Source organism: Thermobia domestica, chromosome 1, assembly GCF_964235325.1.
Source record: "Thermobia domestica chromosome 1, izTheDome1.hap1.1, whole genome shotgun sequence".
In the NCBI taxonomy this organism is placed as follows: Eukaryota; Metazoa; Arthropoda; class Insecta; order Zygentoma; family Lepismatidae; genus Thermobia; species Thermobia domestica.
The window spans coordinates 65,734,084-65,759,056 of record NC_137454.1 but is presented as its reverse complement, the minus strand read 5'-3'; the positions used below and the strand labels follow the sequence as shown (position 1 = coordinate 65,759,056).

Sequence of the window (24,973 nt, the reverse complement as noted above, 5' to 3'; positions counted from 1 at the left end):
GTTTCTTTTTCACTAGCATTGTTTTTTTTGTGCCATTCTCTCTATAAAATAAAAAAGCAAATCAATAATTTTAATAATCCAGGTTTAATCAGCAACAAACCTGTATTTATTAGCTTAGACTCTACAAAGTGCACATCCTAACACCTAACTTCAAACATTTAGTGCTTTTGTTCAAAGAGATAAGCAACAACATACATCTGTTATATTTCGAAATTTTACTCATGTATAACATTTAATTAAATTTTAATTCAATATTCATCAGCCAAATCATATATTATTGAAGACAACATGTAATTTATATTATAGTAGCATGTTTAGCAAACATATGATAAAATGTTTAGATTTTTCCTCCGGGTAGCTCTAATAGGTAGCATTTCAATAAGAAGCTCATAGTAACTCAAATATATAACTATTTTTTATAATAATATCATGAAATGCTCATTATGGTAACCTCCATGGATCATGTGTAACCTCCATGCTAGATAGAAGCCACGGAGGTTACTTCCATGGAGGTTACAAAAGTGCACTTCAGACAGCCTGATACTCAAAGCTAGAAGACTATACATGCAATGACTTCGTTTTTAGTAGGAAAACTGCTATTTTAATAATAATCAATTGAAAAAACATTTTCAACACTTTAAATAATAAAACTAGCAAATACATGGAGGTTACAAGATCAAAGAGTACATACCTATTTTCCACAAGATGTGAAGATTTTTCTCGAACACAATACTGCACACACACTTATCAACATATCACTCACAAAATGGCTGCTCTGAGCTTCACTTTCAGATCTAGAGACTGGATAGTGCTGCTTCCTAGTAGAATTTCTGGTAATTTTAAAAGTAGTCCATGGAGGTTACCTCACAACCCAGGGACAATATTTTCGCATTAAATAGGCCATGAAAATAACCTTAAAATTTAATTTCTTGCTAAGTAGTTTCATTATTTATGTCTTACAGTAGTAAATTATGCGGATTTTTCACGAATTTTCTAGTGAAAACATGTTTTTCTCTTCTGTTAATGTTGAAAAATGTTGGTGGGGACCAGTGTTGCCAGACCAGTCAGTTGGAAAAACAGGAGATTCGAAGATAAAAAACAGGAGAAAGTAGTAGACACATACAGTGGTGGCATTTAAATGTAAATCCGGAGGAGCAATAAAATTTGCCATTATTAAGGGGACAGTAGTCAAAACAAGCAGTCCAGAATTCATTTCCGATGAACTACGTTGAGCAAATGAAAGGGAAAAGTCCCGATTTATAGTAATATTATTTGATACACGCGTGTGCAGTGGCGTATTTAAGGGGTGGCTTTCGTGCTTAAGTCCCCCCCCCCGAAATCTTACTTACTATAGTAAAGTATATGAAATATCTTGCAGAATTTTCACATTTTCAGGCAAAGTCCCCCCGAAAGTTAGCAAAGCCCTCCCCGAAACAAAATCGTAAATACGCCACTGCGCGTGTGTGAAGTAAAACATAGTGAAAGAGCAAAGTGCAGTGAGAAAATGTCCTTTCATGCACGTAGCGATAACGTAGCTGTATGGTACACTCACACGTGATCGTGGCGTAAGACGATTTCTTGCTGACGATCGTGGAGAAGTGATCTAAGCCACTCTTCCAACCCAAGTCCCAATCTAAACAACACTTACTTGTAAATCTTACAGAAAGTCATAAAAACGCTAACCATAATGCATATAGAAGATGACGTACAGTTGTATTCTTTGGATTCATATTATATACAGTAAAGTTCTATAACTATATGCTCTACAGTGCTTTGTGTATTATAACAGAGAAATTTCATAATTTCATCTTTTTATGTGAGGAAACATTGAAAATCCAATATTAATAATAATATATTTCTTCAACTTCTCGAAGTAAGGAAAAAGCAGGAGATTGTTCACTTTTCATTTTCTTTCGCAGTAGATCAGTAGAACGTAGAAAAAGCAGGAGATCTCCTGCAAAATCAGTAGATCTGGCAACACTGGTGGGGACACTCCACGGAGGTTACATTTCACTTATTTTTCGCTTTTTTAAAAGCAGAAAAATAAAATAAATGTTAAAATAAACTCTGGGAACACAAAGTACTAATTATTTTTTATTTAATAATAACTTTGTTACTTTAATATTGTTTATCTAGAGGCTGAAAAATCAGAGGGACTGAAAATTCCCCTTAATTTCAGAATCACCCATATACGCATTAATGTTTTGCTTAAAAGGACAGTGTTCTTTATTAGTTCAATGTTCAAATACGGAATAGGCTGCACAAAATTGGTTAACTGCTGATGAAAGCTACTGTGGGGTGCTGTGCCACCAGTTGTACCTCAGAATAATCTCTAAAAATACTCATAGAATAAAGTGACTATTGGGGATGGAACTGATGCACAACTCGGTACTTAATAATGATTGAATTTAAATAAAATTTAAATGTTTCTAATTTTGAAAAATGACTAGTAGGGAAAAGGTGAGAAAGAGAGAAAGGATATGATGAAAAGATAAAGGATGAGCACTAGCCTGATAGATCCAATGAAGCTGGCGTCGTCCTAGTCATCTGGAACGATGAATGTTTTCCCTTGGAACAGCCTGGATAAGCTGGAGACATTCAACACCTGGATCCCTATCCTGTTGATCTGCAACGGGCGTCGATAATGCGTCTTTATGATGATGTCCTCCTACACCTTCATTCTACTAGTCTGCTGAAGCTTAATGAGTCTGCGGTGATAAACCAACAGAATGGTACTCTTGACTATTGAGCTGGTTATTCTTCAACGGTGCGATCCGCTTCTCTCGTCGATCCTGCACCTATCCTAATCGTGTGTCGAATACCCCTTGTTGTCCTGTTCCTCTTGGTTTTGTGTCGCTGAAGAATGATGACTTTGGAGTTCAAAGAATCGGGAAGTATCAGGCTATGCTTGAAGGTATGCGGAAAGGCAATGAGGAAACTAGTCGTGTTTATTAACAAATATGCATTTACAAAAGCTGTCTGAGAATGTACAATCTTAATCAAAGTTTTCTTCCGATGAATTTTCAAAAGTTTATGATTCCGTTGTTGATAATGCAATTTAATAAAATAATACAAATTAGCGAATTAAATTCACAGTTACTTCTAATACACAGTCACTTCACTTCCAATACACAGTTACTTCACACTACTAGGTTAAATAAATTTGTAAAACACTCTGCGAATCACACAAAGAAGAAAATTCCAGCCCGAAGAATCAGATATCTAAAATAGGGTTACTGATTATAGAGTAATGAAGTAGGCTACTAATTGTGTAAAATAATAAATATATGAAACTATTCTAATTAATAAAGCTGATAACGCTTATAACCAAGATATGATCTATTCCCCAAACCAATTTCATTAACTCATTTCTTACTTTTCAATAAAAAAAGGAACAATTTAAATTTTTTTGATAATTTATTTCACACCATGGGGCAATCCCGAACACTCCGGGGTAATGGCAAATATTCTGTCTGTCATTTCCTCATGAGGCACCATTTTATTGTTAAAGTTAAAACTGATTATTGACTGCATATAGACTAGTAAGATTACAAAGGACTAATGCTGAAATATAGGGTATATATAGCCTTATCTGTAACAATATAGATAAAATAAGAATCAACTTACATTGCCCAGATTGTTGAATTAACTTTATAAGTGAATCGACAAAAACAACAAAACTTCTCCTGGCAATCCACTCAACTGACTGTCACCAAATTTATGCTACACTTTTCCAGGTCTCTCCGCTAGCGTATAGGAAAACCCTCTGTTTTCTAACAACCTTCCTTAGGAGTAAATTTGGGTGTTCGGCATTACCCCAGTGTTCACGAATATCATGGTTTCCCCTATATTTTCTGTGCAACTTGCGACTTGTCTGTGTCTTGTTTCAAACTGCAGAGTGCATGCAACATAAAGAGAGAAAGATATGAAATAAAATGAAAATACCAAACGAAAAAATGACAAAAAGAAATATGTTAAAGAAGTAAATGATGCAGCATGAGAGAAGGAAGGAGATTCTTACTGAAGATGTGCCTGCTTCCAATATGAAATGAAATCTTTAAATTTAACGTCTCACGGTTATGCCGGTTAGGCTAAAGGAGACGGTGATAGTGAAAAATGAGTGAAATGGTGGAATGAAGAAAGTGGGAGGAAACGGGAGAACCCCGAGAAAACCCACGAGCACGGTGTTTTTTGTGCCTGCTTCCACTATAGCCTATGGTGATGAGGGTAAAGGAAAAGGAAAGAAATGTGTATTCTGGAAGATACAAAATTAATGGCAAAATTAGCTTCATCACGTAGCCGCAGCAAGATTGCAGAAAAAGAGACGAGAAACGAGAGACATTTTTTCTACTAAATCCGGTATTATTAAGTAAATGCCCTTTCCTAACAAGAAATAAATACAGGTTCTCCCACCATAACTTACAAGATGAAAAGGGACAAAAAAGAAGTGGTTCTGGCCTCCAACTCTTCCCCATCTCTAGCTCTGTTGGAAAGGCGGATTTAAATGTGCGATCAATGCAAATGTTTCCTCTACTACTTCCAGGCTGGATGAATGGACGTTGCAAACAGAGCTGGAAATAGATTGCTGAAGAATTCTCTACTGCTTCGTCAAGCTGAAGACATCGTCATTTGTAACCTTCCAGCCTGTTATTCTTCCAATGGACGTTATATAGTTTAACCTTAGAAGACATGGCAGTTTGCAGACGCGGGAGAAACAAACTAATGCTGGACATGTTTTCCAACTTAGCTTCTGAGATTTCTCGACCTGAATCTTTTAATGGCGACTCAACTTAGACTCGCGGATAACTTGCAACTAGCTTTCGGACTTCGTTGATTAAGAAGACGTTCGGACTATCAAAGGTTCACTGCACATCTCAATAACTTAATCTAATTCGAGTTCGATCCTAACACGATAGAGTGATGACAGTTGGTTTGAGTTTTAGCCCCAATTGTGAGCACTCAATTATAATTATACCTTCATTGCTGAATTTATTGCACATTAATGTACGACTCTGTGCTGTGTAAGCTTATTTTTAGTTTTTAATAAAATTAAGTTTATGAAATCAAGTCTTCAATCATTCCATGGATAAAATCACAATTCACCTTGCTCATGCCGGTTCAAGTCTGAATTTACGGAGTTACATGGTCTGCTTAAAGGTATTTGAATCATAGTAGTTGCTCACATCGCTGTACAGTTGCTCACATCAGGTACATTATACTACCAAAACATGTAGCTTATACTTTCTTCTACGCCCTCATACAACTATATTTCAAACCTTAGCATTCCACAAAACAAAGGTGGCATCAAGGATTTTATAAAATAAAGGATCTGCTCTTACAACAAAATCTTGAAGCCATATGTCACAGTTTCGCCACCCCTACTCTGCCCACTCCGCCGAATAGAATCGCAAAGTTTTGAGCCAACAATCATGGCGGAAACAAAAGTAGCCAATCAGACGATGGCAGGAACGAGAGTAGCCAATCAGACGTGCCGATGCTCGGTTGTTCTTTGGCTTCATCGATTTAATAGGATAAAGATACATATGAGCAGATCCTCTATTTATAACGTCCTTGGGCGACACACTCTTTCGAAGTTCTATACGACGCTAAATTGACTCGTAAGTCAAGACAGCAAAAGGGAAAAGCTGAGTGAGGTCATCGAGCCAGAATTCTGGCGCTTATACTGGACCTCACATAAAAGAGAATTCATGGTCTCGAGCACTTTTCTCTTTATGGAATCGGTCTGGAACGAAGGAATTCCAAGCTCCCACGCTCTCAGTTCCAAGCAAGCATAACAAGGAATAAACACATATTCAAGCCATATATAGCGAAATGGTTTTTGAAAAAAAAACATTTTCTTATTAGAACTACGCCTTGTAATGCATGAAAAGCGCTATAATTTAAGTTTGACGTTTGTGTCATTTATGCTGAATGAGACTGGTGATTAATAGAAGTGAATGATTCTATCATAAACGGTGGAATATTAATATGGAGGAAAATGGGACAATCTGAAAATACTTCCAAATTATGAACATCCTTGATAAGAAATTTATTCTGAGGTCTATACTAGAAAAAAATGCATAGATTTGCATCGTGTTTTAAACGTAGCCAACCTCACAGACTAATGGGAAGTTGCATTTAAGGAAATCCTGTAACTCGAACAATCCGCATGAAAGGCTTTTCTATACAGCCTGCTGTAGTAAATTATTTACAATGATGAGTCTGTACTTCCTTCGCATATGCAGGATGGACTATTTAGTTTGTTATTTGCTTTAAATTTCCAAACTAGTTGACAGAAAACACTGAAAGCTTGTACAAAGCAAATAAGCTATTAACTGGGGAAAATAGTGTGACATACTCTGTAATACCATCAGATTAACGGTGTAGTTAACAGTAATTGTATTTTCTCAAATGGTACTTACACGTTTGAAATTTATATGTTAAGTTAAATTTTACAATATCACATTTATTATTCACTATTACATAATTTAGTATTTAGTATGTCTATTTATTATTCCGTACAACAGCAATAATGCAACTGCGACATTCAGGACAATGTAACTCCAAAGTATTTTAGGGTCGAATACTATGGTAATATAACAAATTAGGAATGAATAGGAACATAGTTACAATGAACTAAAAAATTTTACTTTTCAAAATGGGTTTATTTTGAGAAAGAGATTAGGTAAGTATCACATTTAAGGACTTACATTGTTTCCAAAAAACAAAACACACGTAATTCCGTTTATTAAATCGTTTACGAGATACAAAAATTAAAAAAAGATAAATAAATAAACACATAAATAAGATGAGTAAAGATTACAATAATACTTAAAATGAAATTTTGGGGGCAACTGATTGTTGCTTTCCATTTATTCTATGAAATTATTACAATAGTTTTAGTACCTCTAATGTAACTTCTCGCAATTTTATAATATTAGGCAATGTGGCAAACTTTACCAATGTTCATCATATATCCGCAAAACAATTTGAGGTATCAAGTTACCGTAAGTACTAAGCGATTTTGTAAGGCCTTTTACGAAATAAAACCATTTGAAAAAGTTTTTTTTTTTTTAAATTCTGACTTTTGTATCAGAAAATCCTAATGTTTTCTATGTTATTAATGATTATTATTATTTGTTAATACTACCTTTGTGTTTGTAAGTGGTGCAGAGTGTGATTGCATTCATGGTCTATTCTCGACCGGAAACAGCGCCCCAGACCACTGGTCTACATAAATGATGATTGTGCTCTGAATTTAACTTGAATGCGCAGCATCAAATGATAGGACCACGCAGTAAATTTGAAACAATAAACATATTCAGTGTAGATCATAAGTTGGATCTTATAGATGGCTTGTTGTTTATAAAATACGCTGAATTATTGTTGAGAGATCTCCAAAATATGAATATCAGTGATACTGTAGCATCTTTCGTATGCAAAATTAAAATAATGCTGTAAGTTTGTGCTTATCACATACTTTTCCAATATGAATAATCTGACGTAGTGCCATTTGTAAAAATACAGCTTAATACGAAGTTAGCAATAATGTTAATCTGGTGGTATTGTAGAGCATGTCAAGTTATTTCCTTTTATGCAAAAGTACGTTATGATTTAAATTGGAAATGTAAATTAATGCCTATTTATACTTTTTGCCACAAAATCAAGATTAGATTATAATTCTACGTTATTCTTGTTAGGAGGAATACTATGCTTTTACATTGTACTGAACCAAACCTAGAATAAAACAAAATTCAACAGTCAGTTTCCAATTTTTACAGTGAATATCGGTTTGTTAATAACCAAAAAGAAAAAAAGAAAGAAAGAAAAAACTTGTTCACAGAAAGAAGTAAAATATTCATATTCATATTCATATCGTCTTTATTGCAGAAACTTCAGAGGACATCTAAAGCATTACAATCGTCAGATCTTAAAGTTACAGATAAAATGCATATACAATATTTACAAAAGGAAAAAATGGGATACATAATATTTACAAATATGGATACAGAAAAGAAAGAAAGAAAAAATATAAAAAGATATAACTGTAATACATATCAATTGTAATTCCAATACAAAGAATAACGATCACTACACAATACAATAGATAACTACTCGTACTATACATGTCTATTTATTTCTCACATATTTCTTCAATTTTTCACTTTAATTGCTTTGTAATTTCGTAAAACTCTTCTATATCATATATTGGATTATCTAATAAGAGTGATTTGAGTTTACTTTTAAAAGTACGCACTTCGGTATCTGTCAGTGCTTTTGGGAGAGAGTTGAATAATTTTGCGGACGTGCCAATAAAACTCTTTTGTGTTTTGGTATAATTGAAATACACTGCAATTATATTATCTTTGTATCTTGTGTTATATGAATGATACCTGGAATGTTCAGGGAAGTTATCTCTATTCTCTTTTACATACATTAAACATTGAAAAACAAAAATAGCAGGAAGAGTCATTATTTTGAGTAGCTTGAAACTAGGTTTGCAGTGACTACGAGAAGGAAGACTACATAACAATCTGACAGCTTTCTTTTGCAGCTTTAAAAGCTTATAAATGTTACTAGATCCACCCCAAAGAATAGTACCATATGATAGAAAGCTGTGGATTTGGGCAAAGTAAACAATTCTTAAGATTTTCAAACTAACGCAACTTCTTAATTTTCTCAACATGTATATACCCTTTGTTACACTAGCTGCCGTGATTTCAATGTGATTATACCAGTTTAATTTTGAATCAAGTTCAAATCCCAAAAATTTAACTGTAGAATATTTTTCTGTGTAATCTAGATTGTTATATGTAACATTAAGATCTTGTATTTTACTCAGGTTTAAACACAAAAGGTTTGCAGTACACCAATTCTCAACTACGGTTGTTATATTTTGGGTCAATTGTTCTCTTTCGATAATTGATTTAGAACTTACACAGACTCCAAAGTCATCAGCGAAAAGATATCCTTTAGCGGGAATAGTAGCTACTTTGGAAGGTCATTGATATAAATAAGGAATAAAATGGGACCCAGAACAGATCCCTGTGGTACCCCAGAACCCACTTGTAAGTATTTGGAGTTCGAATTGTGGAATTCTACTTTTTGATATATGTCTGATAAATATGATTTTATAAGGTTTAACGCATCATGTTGAAAACCGTAGTATTTTAGTTTACTTAAAATAATCTTATGAGATACCGTGTCGAACGCTTTTGACAAGTCATAAAATCTAACTTTAGTAAAGTATTTACTTTCTAAACTGTCTAAAAGATCTTTAACTAAAGAAGTTGTTGCTTTAATTGTACCTAATCCTTCTCTATACCCAAATTGGGAGCTACTAAACAATGAATTACTCTCAAAATATTTAACTATTTGATCATTGAGTAATATTTCAACAAGCTTGGTTACTACAGGGATTATGGATATAGGTCTATAGTTGTCACATTCTGAATTATTAAAATAGGTTAATTGGTATTGGACTGGCTTGTAGCGCAGTTGAATGTCACTGATAAGGTGCACAAAAAATGAAACCAGAATGGCTGGAAGAAATAGAGCAAAAACAGAAAGATATAATTTATGTAGATCTTTTTTGTGAAAATACTTTTAAATTTTGATTCTTTTGACCTCAATTCTTCTATAGCGCGGTGCCATTGTACTCGACCCTTCTAAGACAGAGTCCTTATGACTAGGCTCCGGATTCTTAGGTTCGAACCTATTTTATTCCTGTACAGTGAATGCAGAAAATTCGTGTTTTCTTTACATTTCAAGTTACTATAAGTAGAACTATATTAGTTTTATAGGACCTAAAAAATCATAAATTAGCTTTTAGAACCTATAATGTCCTAAATGATTCTTTATAGTTATTTTTAACCTGAAAAATACTTTCAAACACGTAGTCTCTTCCACTAGCAGAAGCTCTTCAACTTCTTCAAGAAGTGAAAGAGAAAAAAGTACCTGGGGAATTTGGAACAAAAATTGCGGACAAGTTGGAGGCGGTTTTGAAACGCAGTCCTGATTTCATACATATACAACTAGTGGGCTAAATTCTTCGTGGAGACAATGTCCAAGAAAATTTGCTATGGAATCCCGAGGAATTAGCCAGTATGAAATATGCGCCTCTTACATCGTGTGATGTGGAACGCAGTTTTTCTGCATTCAAGAGAATTTTGTCAGACGACAGGAAAAAGTTCACAACAGAAAATCTTGCCAAATATTTTGTTGTTCAGTGCCATTACAGAGAGTGAAGTGACCACTTTTTCCGCTATAGCAAACATGAAAAGTGCCGGAAAAACAATATTTCGTTTCCTCAGTGTATCGTTAGAAAAGTGAAGTGATATTTGTGGTGTATAGAATTTCAAATATAAGAAAACTGACAAAAAAAAATTACTACTACTATAGTACGACAGGTAATACATATGTTAAACTATATTTCAGCTATCAAAAAGAGTCCAAGCTAAGAAGAGTTTTATTATTTTTATTACGCAGAAGACTGGTTAGCATAAAGCTTACTAAATTAAGGTTACCGTTTAAGTATGAAATAGCTAACAAAGGGTTTAAAGTGTAGTAATATTCCGTTTTCAGTAATATAACGCTAAAAATCCTAAACTGTGTTTTTAAAAACCTATAAAATCCTAAAATGCACTTTTTAAAATCCTAATTTGAATTTTTTGGGACCTAAAAATCCGAAGCCTACTTATGACATTAAACAGTTTATACTCGTACTTTTATATTCTCATCCTTTTCTTCGGGCCATTTTACATAAAACCGTTTAAAATTGCCTACTTCAAAAATACCATGTAAACAAAAATGCTTCCCCATGGGCCTCATTCCCTCTCGGTCTGCTTTGCTATTAGCAAAATTAGCACTTTAGTATGTGATATTGAAATTCACAAAACCATTTTGCAAATGAAGTAAGTGACTCAATTTTTGAGGTTTGAAATTATATACCCTTTCCTGATCTCACAAGCTCATTACCAAAATTTCTTCAGGAATATTTTGCGTTGAGATATGGTCCGCTGAATTATTATAACTAATACAGAATGATGGCAATTCAGTTAAATTCCAATATTGAAACCATCTGAGAAGAAGGAATGAATAAAACCGGACATAACTACTGTCTGGTACACATTTGTGTATTTTGTATATCAATTGTTGTGACAATTGATTTACGGGAGTTAAGGGGATTGCCTATTCAATATTTAGAAACTTAAAATCAAAGACGAGCCACTCCGCATTGTGGAATGTTGCCATACTTTCCCGAAGAGAAGGGAAATTCGTGTAGGTCGATAATATTCCGATATATGAGTTATGCTTAGTATTATTATTTATTTATTTGCTTCATTTCTACCTTGAAGAGACTAAAGTGTAGGTCGTCGGCTTGTCGGCATAGAAATTGTAATTTTATGATTAAAATGAGCCACTTTGAGGCTTCCGCAATTGCTAATGAGATGAAACAATTCTGTTGTTAGCGTACCTAGTAGAGATGGAATGTCTACCCTGGAATAAAGAACTTTAAAGGTGTTAGTACTAATACGTCAGCTGCATACCTATAGTAATTGTTGGAATAAACTTTATAATGCATGCTCCAGCTGTGCAGATTCCATTGTGGCATACACTAATTTCCTTACTGTTATCCAGAAAATTTATACTGGCCAACATGATATAACCCCATTTAGCATAATTAGGCAAGGTTCTAGATTACTGGTCCCCCTTCCCATTGAGCAGTAATAAAGACAAAAAAACCGTGCACTGTGGGACTCTAACCCACCTTCACTCGCTAACGCTCGCTCGGCAATATTGTGTAAATTAAATGTATAAACTTTAGTACAGAAATAAACCGACCCAGCTACTAACCGACAAGGGGGACCAGTAATCTAGAACCTTCCCGCATAATTAAGTAGACCGCCAGAAGTAATTGTTGAAGAATTACAAATCATCTACGATTTGCGTATAAATGCAACGCCCGGATGTATGGCATAAAAACTTCGGTAATAGTTAAGAACAGCTACTTCTCATCTCCCGTGCACGAGGATACATCTTACTGTTGCACTACCTAAACACTCTAAGTACAAGGGCAAGAACTCAGTCTATTACCTACTTTTTAACATCCTAGATAGTCAATGAATAATTCCTGAAAGTATGGCGTTTCTCGTCCTTCCCTAAATGGGAAGTACGGCTCCTTAACTATAACCAAAACTTCAGTGCAAAACTACCGTGCAATGTTAAGTAGTCACAATTAAACACGAATTCTATGTAACCGAGTCAGGACGGCAAAGACGGTGAGCCTAAGCAATAGTGCGGTTGTGAGTCCGATAGCAGCAGGCGCGTCAGTGATGGTAAGTATACACGTACGGGAGGGTAGTGAAATTAAGTGGGTTTTGGAAACGTACTTGTGATGGTTTCATAGCCTGCTAGTATCGCTTTACTTGCAAACAGAAAATACAGCTTCTGTATACTGTGCAGAAATACACCGCTGGCGGAAAATTGTATCGGGTTAAGTTCCAAAGTTGGTCGTCCGTTTCTAACAAAATTTTGAAAATTTACCGGGAAGAAATGGATAATTTGCCTGTTTACTAAGAAATGAATAATTTCCGAAATAAATATTGAATTTTCAGCAAAATGCCATATCAATTCTTGATCCACTTGTCAGTACGAGTCAAATGACACCCACATGTTCCCAGTCGTCAACTAACCCACATTGCCCAAAAGTCCAAATTTTTATTAGTTTTCCTGATTAAAATTGAATTTTCGGTAAAATGTCATATCAATTATTGACCTAGTTGTCAGTACGAATCGAGTAGCATCCATTTCGTCTCAGTCGACACCTGATCAACAGTGCCCGACTTGTTACATTGGACGTTACGGCAGTTAGAGGAAGAAATATTTAGAGAACTTCGAAATGTGATGTTGGAGGAAGATGGAGAAGATAATATGGACAGAGAGACCTACAGACGAAGATGTTTTAAGACGGATAGGAGAGAAGAGGACACTTCTAGCCAGCATCCTTTGTAGGAAGGCCAATTGGATTGGACACATCTTGCAAAGAAATTGTCTTCTTCATACCACCATAGAAGGAAAGATGGAAGAAAAGCGAGGAGTAGGGGGAAGAAAAACGCAACTAATCCATGATTTTAAAAATAGAAGAAAATATTGGGAGTTAAAAGAGAAAGCTGAAAATCGAGAAACATTTCCAGGCCCAAACTGTAAATTAAGAAGAAAAGAAAAACATAACTCATTAGTCGCAGGACCAGCCAATATGCAGAATACTTAATAATAATAATAAAGTATCTTCTTTTTTTTTCAAGTTTAAGTCTTATGGTTATACCCTTTAGGTTAAAGGAGACGAACGATTAACGAAAGTACATGGTTCTCAAATTGAATTTGTATGCTCTCCTAACGGGAATCGAACTCGTGACCACGTTCGAAAAAGGCGTTAGCCACTAGACCATCTGGAAGAACTTTTTAAAGTACACTTCACTATTTAATAAATACCAAGACTGATCGTGAAATTCTGAATATTCTGTAAATGGGAAAAAAATGCTCTTAGTTTGAAATATTTTTAAAAAATTAATATATAAGTTATTTTTATGTGTGAAGTACCATAGTCAATTTTACGTACATTAGGAAAAAAATGTGAATCAAAACGCAATATTAAAATTTCTTGAAAATAGCGACCTAGAATGTTGGAATTATCGATTTGGACTGTTCTATTCTTATCTCAGTGTTAGGTCTGGAGCTTTCTCTGTATGTATTTTGGAGCGATGAACAGACGGGGGTGAAGTGAAGGAGACTAGAAATTTAATCTCTATATCACAATAGTTTAACCAATTTGAGACGTTTTTGTAACAAGGTTTTAGTGCATGTGAGGATGACGAAGTGGGATTGTGCCTGTTACAAAATTCAAAGGCTATGATACATAAGTGCAAAATTCAAATGATGTGATGATATGATTTTGGCGCGGGAGAGAAAGTAGGCTCACAATTAAAATTCAACAGCATCATGTATAAGGTTTTCTACCATTCTATAGCATTCTTGGTGGAGGAGGTGATCTTCGATGTGGGAAGATTTATAGTCATATAAATGTTAACGCGATAACAAAAGCTTACAGAAGGAAAGAAAAAAAAAAGCTTTATAATACAAAATCAATTTGGATCATATTTCAGACAATATAATTAATTTCAGAGTAGGGGCGAAGAGAGAAACATGACAGAATCGGGGAGGCTGATAGGTAGAGAGAATAGACAACCATCGACGTAATTTCAAAATTAATCAGGAAATGCACCTTTATCAATTTGCATATGATTATACCAGCGTTTTCCAACTTTGCGGCACACTATGGCTGTTACTTGAATTCCCGCGGCACACTTATAGATATTATTATTTGTAAACATAAAACACGGCGGTATATTTTCTGTGATTATTGATCTCCTTCTCACAGAGAAGAAAGCTCTATCACTGAGTTTTACCCGTGGTAAATCATTATGCTTATTTTTCATTCTATTTTAAAAATAAAGAACAATTGCAATGAAATATTGGACTCAGGTTTTCAAAAATACGCATTCTTTTTAAAAACTGTATACACCTTTTACTAAGAAGGAAGATCACTAAATAACAAACGAACAAACAAATCTCTTACTTTTAAAAGACAAATGTAGGTAATTTGTCGAAAACATTGAATGATATTTTAAATTTTCAAGTTACGAAATAGTCTGCAATAATAAAGGAGCAATAATGGTCATAACAATGATAACAAATACTTTTTTCAACTTTAGAAATGTACAGAACAGTAACGCGGTATAAAACTTAAAATTGTAAATTCATAGAAGAGGTTCATACTAATGTGAAATACAAATATATAATTTTCCCTACGTTTTGCAATTTGATTGCTATAAAATTAATAATTTTGCTTCGATTTTTCGCGGCACACCAGCGGCCCATTCACGGCACACCGGTTGGGAAACGCTGGGTTATACCTTCGATCTGGAAAGTTTCGGTTTTTCATTGATTTTACCTGAAAAATCAAAGACACTATGTATCGTTCTACAAGGTGACCGAAAAAAAAAAAGTTATTTCCGTTGTAGAGTAGCTATAAAGAGCAATATAGGGGACGGTACGTACCTTTAGGTTTCAAAGTCATCTCCATTAGCATCCAACACCTTTTGCCAACGTTCCTCAGCTGCACAATACCCTGCTGATAAAATTCGACGGTTGTGGATTCGAAGAAGTCCGTGAGTGCGTTCCGCAGGTTTCCTTCATTTGCGATATATCTTCCACGGAGGTTGTCGAGAAAATGAAACAGGTGATAATCTGTTGGCGCAAGGTCCGGTGAATATGGAGCATGGTACAGTATCTCGCAGTCATGTTTCTGAAGTGTCTCCCGGTGCGCTCTTTGCAATTGCTGAGATTAGAGATTAGGAGTGATGGTCTTACAAGGTGAAATGACCTTGTAGTGCACCACTTGCCGATAGTTCCACCATACAGAGAGCATAATCTTTCATGGATGCAGAGGTGGTCATGAGGTGTAACGAACAGGGTCATGGCGACAACCGATGTCTGGTACGCTTGGGAGTGTTATAGAGGATCCAGTTTTCCTCATCAATGAGCAAGCAATCAGTGAAAATGCCGCAGGGAAGTCTCTGTTACACGGTACACTGTAGAATAAAGTTAAACGTATTACTTCGTATTTGCGTGTGATTTTATAGATTTATCGTTGTGTAACAATCGTTCTTTATTACTGATTATATACTCTTTAAATTGTATGTATCTCTCTCTTCAACTTTTTCCTCCTAGTTGTATAAAACAGCACTCAAAGCAGGGAATTTTAAAGTAACGGAACTACATATTACTACTATGCTCCTTTCAAAAAAGTGTTAAAATGGCTGACGATGAAACATTGACGACGAGGACGTTGATACTGTAAAACAGAATAACATAGTTTTGGCCATGGTATCATTACATTGCAAGGACTGTTACAGAGCTGAAACAGCAGTTATGGCTACAAATCTGTTTGCTGCATGAATTAATGTGCATCATTCTGCTTTCTTTGTAATTTCGTTATTGTTGCACTTACAGATATCCCTTAAGTTACAATTTATTTCACATATGCAGCATTTGTGGTTCATTGCAAGAAATATTTTCCTAATGATTATTACTTCATATAAACATCGTGGCTACTACTCACGTAAGGTATTTGCGATAAACAATTTCAACTTCTTGATTGGTTTCATTTGATTTTGAGTTTGGCAGACGTGGATGTACAGTTTAACGTGGGATCCGAACCACTTGAGCTCCTCCGAGAATCGAACGAGGGTCTTCCACGCCAAATCGCATACGCTAACAGCTTAGCCACGGGGATCTCGAGCAACTTCTTGGTAACTAGGGCGTAAAAAATGCTTATCATCTTACATTTAACATTGGGTAACGAATTTGCGAGATTTATAAATGGAAAACACATTTGACAAGATAATACATGACTTACATAAAACCTACATTTATTTGACGTTTCAGATACTGATAACAGCATCAAAAGGATTTCATAACTGTTAATTTCTATAAGAATTGTGTATTGACTTGTGATTTTTTCATATATATATATATATATATATATATATATATATATATATATATATATATATATATATATATATATATATATCGGGTGTTGTAAAAATGGCGCCCACGGACTACAGAGCAGTATTCTACAAGTCATAATAAAGCAAAAAATATATATATTTCTAGACCTTTCAGAACCTTTTCTGGACACACGAATTGCACTATGTGGCAACATCGCAAATAAAGAACCATAGAGTAGATCTACTAATCTATCAAATAGTTGCATCGATTCTTTCCAGATGGCAACTAAAGTCGTTATAGGTTGATAGTAGCATCACTTGTTAGTGCAGCAGTCGATTTAACTGCATGATGTATTTGTAGAGTGATGCTAATGATTCCAAGTTAGTCTGCGACATTGCCACATTGTGAAATTTTGATTCCCTATAGAGGCTGAAGAAGGCCCCGGAGGGGAAATCATCATATAACATTTTCGCTTTATTTTGCCTGTAGAATAGAGCTCTGTGGTCCGTGGGCGCCATTTGTAGAACACTCGAGATAAAATCATGTACGCATATCAGATATGTTACAATTTACTCAACAAACTTCCTATAGTGTTGTTCTTTTATTACTTATTTCTTTTCTTATTTTTTAATTTTTATAATTGTAATATTTGAAGGTAAAATTTTTATTTAGCAACTATCATCATGTTGAATAATTTGAGTGAGGTGATATATACGTTATATTGTGGTGTCTAAAATTGAGCTGACAATTCCGTAAAAGCCCTTTAGTTGTTTTGTACTACTAAAAGGATATTATTTAATGTAGCTTTTAACTAGTAAGATGAATTCGTATTTGTGAAACAAGATCATTATTTATTTTCCCATATAGGTGTATTTATTTATTTATTTTTTTAACCTATAATGGAGAAAACCATTCTGAAGTTTTTCGTACGGTTCAAAATCTTTCTTATCTAGATTCTGTTTTCAGAACTAATGTTTAGTAATTAAAATTCAATCACGGACCATTCTCATGTATGAAGACTTAAAATTGTTTTAAGATAACCTTAAAAAAAATGGCATATTGTTAGTTTGATCAATATATAATTTATATTATAATATGTTGTTCATTTCAGTTTAATGTCGTAATGGAAGATACATACGAAACGGAAATTGAAACATGCTCTGTGGAATCCAAATCCTTCGTAAAAATTGAGAGCAACGATTGGTGTGTTGAGGAAGATCCACAGCAAGGAAATGAAACGGAGTTTGTAGAAGTCAGAGAACCAAAGTTATTCACGGAAGAGAATGTGACGAACAGCGAAATGGTAACTTCTGCTTTAACTTCTAATTCAGATTATTTCGTGGAACCAAAAGTTGAAGTTGTAACTGAGTACGATGACAAATTGATTATAGAAACATGTGACATACTTCCAGCATCGAATGAAACAATCTCAGCGAAGAGATGTGATATAATAAATGATACAAACGGGTGTAGAATCGAAAAGTAATATTTTATTTAAGTTTTATAATCTGTATTTGCAAACACTAAGAATTTTCTTTTCTCAAAAACATACTTAATTGACTCTTCTAACTAATGCTTGAGGCTTAAGGCTCTTTGTTAAGATCACCTCCACTCTTTAAACTTAAGAAATAACTTAAAAACAATGAAGAATCTAATCATTCTAATATAAATAAAAATAAAGAGTTTGTTTGTCTGTCTCTGGGTGGCCTGGAGACCAGACGAGTGAGTCGAGAGTTACCAAATTTGCATTACGAATACCTAGTAGAAATAGTTTTCGTGGTTGCTGAGATGATTCGTGATACTCCACAGGCGTTCATTTCCAAATACAGTCCCATGCGACCAAAGATAGGGTGCCGAAAACGTAAAAAAATGTAATTTAAAGGTCCATAGTTCCACTACAATGGGACCGATCGTAGTCGGGTCAAGACATCACTGAGAAACTAGCATTTGAAGTATTCAAATATCCATCTTTTAGAATTTTCGGTACGTGTACAACAATTTTTAGAGAGGTTATTTGGAAGTACTTAATCACTCTCCACTTACCTCTCTTAAAGTTGGTGTGGAAGTACTGGAGCATTCTTAAACATGGATATTTAGACAGTTGACATACAAGTTCCTCAGTGATGTCTTTACCCGAGTACGATAGGTTCCTTGGAGTAGTGGAGCTATGAACTTTTAAAGTTCACTTGTTTCATGTTTTCGGCACCCTGTAATTCCGAAACTATCCACTTTCGAGCACAAGTCTATATGAACTTTTTTTTATTGTTATTATTTTGATGTGAGGGATCTGTTCCCAAAATATTAAGACACATTTTTATATAGTTGCGCAATTTGTAACTCATAATTGTTAGTCAGCCAAATTGGTATACAAAATGAAATGTCTTGAAACAGTTATTAGGTAATTTAATAACATTTTTCAGATATTATGTGTGTCTGGGGTTCTTCGTTGTCTTTAAATTATTCAGAAAAAAAGAAAGGAAAACTAGGATGAGTTTAGGAAAGAGTCTTAATAAATATTTGTATGAATAATCAAACAGTAATGTATATTACCTGACACGGAATCTAGAGTCATTCCACGTTAAATTAACCACAAGAAAGAAAAAGGATTTGATATTCATGATCTCACATTTTGATTAAGCTTTTTATGCTTTTTCCTTTTATGTTTGTTCAACTAAGCGTATGCATTATGTTTACTTGATCTCAGCAGTTTAGATTTAACAACCTGTAAAAGTTTTTATATTTTCGCAGTTTTTATCGATCGAGCGGAGGAATCGCATTTTTTAAAAAATAATTAATAGAAAAGAAACTATATCTTGCTTTATATCACTATATATTGCGAGCCATGATTATATTTAGAAACAACTATAAATAAATAAAAGAATACTTAATGCTCACTACAGACCAAATCTTCAGCTAAGAAGCACTTTCGGAAATTACTGTTTCCATCCTCAGCTGAACAGTTCGCAAAAGAAAATTAAAAAAAATTGGCAAGAAACATGGGTGGGTAAACAACCAAGTTAAAAGGAGTAAGAAATATGAAGTAAAAAATCACTTATTGTCAAAGATAAGTTGTACATATATTTTTTCACCACTCACTGATCACTAACAAACGCTATAGCTGTAGCGCGAAGCCCCAAGGTGTTCAAACTGACCAACCGGGCGGTTTTAACTGGAGTAAGTGTGGTCAGCACATTGCTACTTCCACCATAGTTATAACTGGTTTTCTAGAACGGAGTTTGTTATTTCTTAATTCAAGTAGCTTCCCAAACTGCAATTGAGTCACGGTGCTAAGTTAAGACCGAGACTGTGTGGTCTTTCTCAGAGAACCCGAGGCCTCACACACCAAAGACACGCAAGCTTATCAGTAAGCCACACAGAGCGCAATATTATTAAGTTTATAATTTATCAATTTGGCACCTGAATCTTTCTCCAGTTGTATATAACAACAATTTAGAGGCAGTTTTAGGACTACTAGAGGTTTCTAAACTATTACATTTGGCACCCCTGCACAGTTGTTAGAGCGTTGGCTTCAATTTAGAACGGTCATGGATTCGAATTCTGCGACTGGACATTCCAATGTTTTTTTATTATTATTTTATTTTATTTTTTTCAGTTCTATCGGCACGACAATACCTTTCTTGACAGATTCCTGTGCGCATTCCTGACTTCATTCTATCTTTTAACAAAATATCTAAAAGTCAAAAAAATATATAAATAAAGACTGTTAGATAAAAGTAAGAAAAGGATAACAGGGTAAATTCAACATCGATTTGGAAGTTAACTATTAAAGGAAGTTCATTCACCAGTTTACTATTCCTGTTGTGAAAGAAAATACGGCTAATCTAAGTAAAACAATCAATAAAAACGACTCTTTTTCTTTCGAAAAAAAATCATAGGGTAGATTTAGGCAACATCAGTCAGCTATCTACCAGATATTTACAATTTGTTAAATGCTCGAAAGGAAATGGGAATGCAATACTTCGGTACATTAATAATTTATTGATTTCAGAGAGGCCTACAACTGTGTTGGGAAGGAAATATTGCATAACATATATACCGAATTTGGAATACCGATAAAATAGTTAAATTAATTAAGATTTATATAAATGAATCCAAAAATAAAGTCCGAATAAGAAATTACTTGTCAATGAGCTTTCACGTCGAGCATGGCCTGAAACAAGGAAATACATTGTCTTCATTATTATGTAATTCTGTTTTAAAATACGCTATTAGAAAAAGCAAAGGTGATAATCAGCCTGAATGGCACTCACCTCGTTATAGAAATGTTAAAATATTAAACAGTACCTCGACAAAGTGAATACTTTTAAATATCTAGGATCAACATTAACAGACCAAAACCACATGCACGAAGAAATAAGTGTTGATTGAAAGCAGAAGCACCAATTATGCGTGTTACGCTTGCAGCAGCCTGTGACTGGTTGATTACTGGCTGCAAAGTTATGTCTGCTGAGCACACTCACTCATTTAGATACAAATGTTCCATGTTTAAGCAAGTATGCTTGTTCAGTAGACAGACCACCATTTAATGATTTCGTTCCGGCTTGACTTTTTGATTACTTGTAAGAATATTTCTTAAAATAACAGGTACGTATGAGTTGACTAGTTAAGAACTAGTTTTTTGAAACTAAATTAAATTGTAGTGTAATTGCCTAGTTGTAAAAAATAAGGAAATTACCTTATCTCCTTATAGTTAGCTTATTTCTAAATAATCTCAATTAAAATATAATTATGGGTAATCTGTTTTATAACATTTTTTTACAGGCCTAATTATTCTACTCTACTGTTTTAATCATATGGCAAAATATACTAAATGTTTTGAATTTGAGTGTGAATTTCGAATATTTGAATAAAAGTAATTTCAAAATTACTGACTCTTTTGTTTTATTTTAACGTTTCTTTTTAATCCTTTACTGGACCTTGTCTAGTTTTATTTTAACATGTCTGATATGTGACATTTTTAGTTCAGAATTTAGTATAATTTTACCAAAATTATCATTTTAATTCCACTATTTCAAGAAAATAAGTAGGTCGGGATATTTCTATGTTCGAAGTGATAAAAATAATGAAGTGAAGAAAGCATTCATTCGTTTATGCATGTGACAGATCTTACCTTTTAGAACAAGAATAATATATATATATATATATATATATATATATATATTGATTATTCCTTTTCCTTTTGAAGGTATCCCCCACTTAGCGTACAACTCAATATTTTATTTTAATACATCTGAAACTAAAAGTTTAGGATTTTTTTTCTGATTGGATATAGATACTTGCTGATTTATTTTTTTCTGGATTCTTTCTTTAACATTGATTGGTAAACCAGGATGATATAACTTATTTTCTAAAATAAATAATGAAGGGTAAGGGTTAAAAACAAGGAATGTCCATGTGTGTGCTTGAACGGGTGCTTTGCCCTATCTGTTAATGACTCTTGGTACTGTTTAACTGTATATGCCATGCATGCGTAGTTGTAGAAATGTCCAAGGAAAAGGATAAAAGATTTGACAAACATTATTCATTTCGTACGCGATTTTCAATATCAAATCGTCTTTTTCTCGAAAATACAGTTTTTTGACATTCTTTCTTTTTTTCCTTATCTTTTTTTTTTTTTTTTTTTTTTTAAAAAAAGCTTCCTCTGCCCGATCCCTAAAAATTACAAAATTACTGAAAAGTTAATAGTCTAAAACCTAGACCGTTTGAGATAGAATAGACAAAATTTATATTCTTTCTTAAATCCATAACTGGAACAAGCACACTGCTTTTTATCAAAACCTGAGATCATTTTTATCATGGTATGATTTAACGGACAATGAATATCCCTCAAGTATAACTTTTCTATTATTTCAATATTTATGTAGGTTGTTGAGTCATTGGCCAGGTTGTAGTGCCTAGCCGGCGTTTCACTTCTAAAGTCGTGATTAAGATTGACTAATTTAAGTGTGTTTAATAATTATTATGGTTGTAAGTTATATTAATTACCATTCAGCTGATCTAAATAGTTATCGTAAAATGAGACAATTTTGGATACTTTCAAACGTTAAACATAAATGACATTATCAAGTGGTACAATACGAGTTTTTTTTTTAATTTAATTTTATTTATTTTTTATTCACCATGAACTAACAGAGACAGATTTCTCTACTTATTTCTCTGACTATTTTCTGACCTATCAGAGGCCGTCATTGTAGAACTCTACATATCCCATGGAAAACCATTACTCTACCTTCATTATGACGTCATCTGTGTTGTCAAAATGGCGACTCCAAAGTGGATTCTTCATTTGTGAAAATAGGAAGAAGTCGCTTGGTGCCATATCAAGAGAATAAGGCAGGTGGGGCAATATTTCAAAGCTACATGTAGCAGCTTTCACAGACGCTGCTTGGGATGCATGAGCGGGAGCATTTTCCGCAAGGAGACGGTTCTTTCCGGTGAGTATATTGTGGCGTTTTCTACAAAGACTTCCCCTGAAAGGTGGAGTATATGCCAGAGATATTACCACTCTTCTGAAAGTAGTCTATAAGGGTAACTCCACGACAATCCCAAAAATCCGAGAGCATGACAAACTTCTATATCTGCGCCTTTTATTGGGGGAAGAGTCACTTTTCCCTCATCTCTTTGATCTGAAGATCATATAGGTAGATCCAACATTCTTCCATAATTATATCAAACGGGCAAGAAAATTCTCCGAAGCATGTTTGTCTCTGAAGAGGAGTCAGCAAACGTGGAACCCAATGTCCTAACATGTGCAGTTCTTCATAAATAATTTTCCACACAAGTTATAACTAAGTCCACTTTGTTGTATGATGTTCTGGGTGGTTGTTCATCGTTCTTCCAGGACCATCTCTTCGATTTTCCTTACTGCTTCGATTTCTGTCGCTTCGTCCGTGATACATGAACTTCCAGGGGGTTATTTCTCAAAACCACTAGTCTAATAGTACTTGTTCATACACTTGTGATATTGGTGTAAATATACGAATGTATGTTTCTCGAACCTGCAAGAGTAAAGTACTAGCTAGAAGTCTGTCGACTAGTGTTACAATAGCACATGACTTCCTTTATCAGTGATTGTGTTTCACAAAACTACTGCGGCGTGGTTAGCTTCTTGCTAGTAAATATTCACAAAAGTTTGGAGACTTGTACCGTATTGTGTAACTTTACAAGTATAAAAAGTCCGATGTTCTCCTAATTAAATAGTTAAAAAATCGAGACTGAAACTGAGTGCAAACTGTGGCCAAGCGACTGTGCAAATAAATATATATATATATATCCATTAATTTATCTAATACTATCAGTGGAGGGAAAAAAGGTTAAGCTGATTGCAAGCAAGAATTCAAATAAATCGTTCAAATAATTTACTATTTTTATTTTAAAACATTTAATTTACATTTGTACTCTTTCCATCGCGTCTACCTATGTGTATTAGGGCATTTTAGTACATGCTCTTTAATGTGGCCAAGTAATTGGAATTCAGTCTAAGAAGATTAGTAAAAATAAATATTACTTCTCATTTGTATGCTATGATAAATTATTGTGTAGAGCATATGCCAGATAATAATATCAGTTTTTTATTGTGTGCTCCAATCGATTACATGGTTCTGGCACGCCTGCAATATTTGTGTTCACTCATTTACTTTATACTTTTGTGTCAAATAATCAAATTACTACCAAATTAAATATCTTTTTCATTCTCTTATCACATTCAAAATATGTAATTTCATTTTTTTTTTTTTTTTTTTTGCCATTATTTCCAAACGAATTAATTAACACTACATAAAATAGATAAACTGTAGCATGTCATATGGTACTCTGTTTTCTACATTTTTGTCAGCTAACGTGTAGACTTGATACGTGACTAATGAAAACTCTGTCCTGTTCATAAACTAGCCTGCAGCCAAGGAGATGATGAGCAAGCCATTTCATTTCCTGGGTTAGCCTAGGTTTTTCCATGTTTAGCTGCAAAGCAGAGAATTTGGTACTTTGACATACAGAATAGTGCCATATATCTCCAAGTGTGTTTTGAACTATCTGCCGCACCTGTTCATTATCCGCTTTGGACGTAAACTTTAATAAACTTAGAAAGGGAAAAAAATCAAAAATATTTTCTCCGTGTTGGGAAGAGGCGATGGCAAAATTTGAGAGGGCAATAATATATATAAGGATTTATTGAAATATTAGCATATATTACCCGATTCGCTGGGTTGAAATGAAAATTTAAATGTAAAACTTCATATCTCATCTGTTTAGTACCCGTGAAATATGCTGCTTTTGTTTTTAATGGCATCGATTTAAACAGCATCGGAAAGATCATTGGTCATCTCGGCGACCCCGAAAACCAAGGGATTCGACACTAATATTGGTCATTTTCGATCAT

General features: G+C 34.1%; 1 protein-coding gene across 5 annotated transcripts in view; it reads left to right on the top strand.

The window, feature by feature from the left end:
• The first annotated feature begins 11,116 nt into the window (after positions 1-11,116).
• LOC145685654 (uncharacterized) overlaps positions 11,117-24,973 on the top strand; it is a 37,003-nt gene continuing 23,146 nt past the window's right edge. The window contains exons 1-3 of one of the 5 annotated variants that reach the window (XM_081758068.1): positions 11,117-12,338; positions 17,687-17,878; positions 21,358-21,668. In XM_081758068.1, coding sequence (XP_081614194.1) covers positions 12,336-12,338; positions 17,687-17,878; positions 21,358-21,363 — 201 coding nt within the window. In that variant the 5' untranslated portion in view covers positions 11,117-12,335 and the 3' untranslated portion in view covers positions 21,364-21,668. Of the gene's footprint in view, positions 12,339-17,686; positions 18,058-21,357; positions 21,669-24,973 lie in introns of those variants that run through there. The other 4 variants (XM_081758064.1, XM_081758056.1, XM_081758060.1 and 1 more) reach the window with 4 other exon arrangements.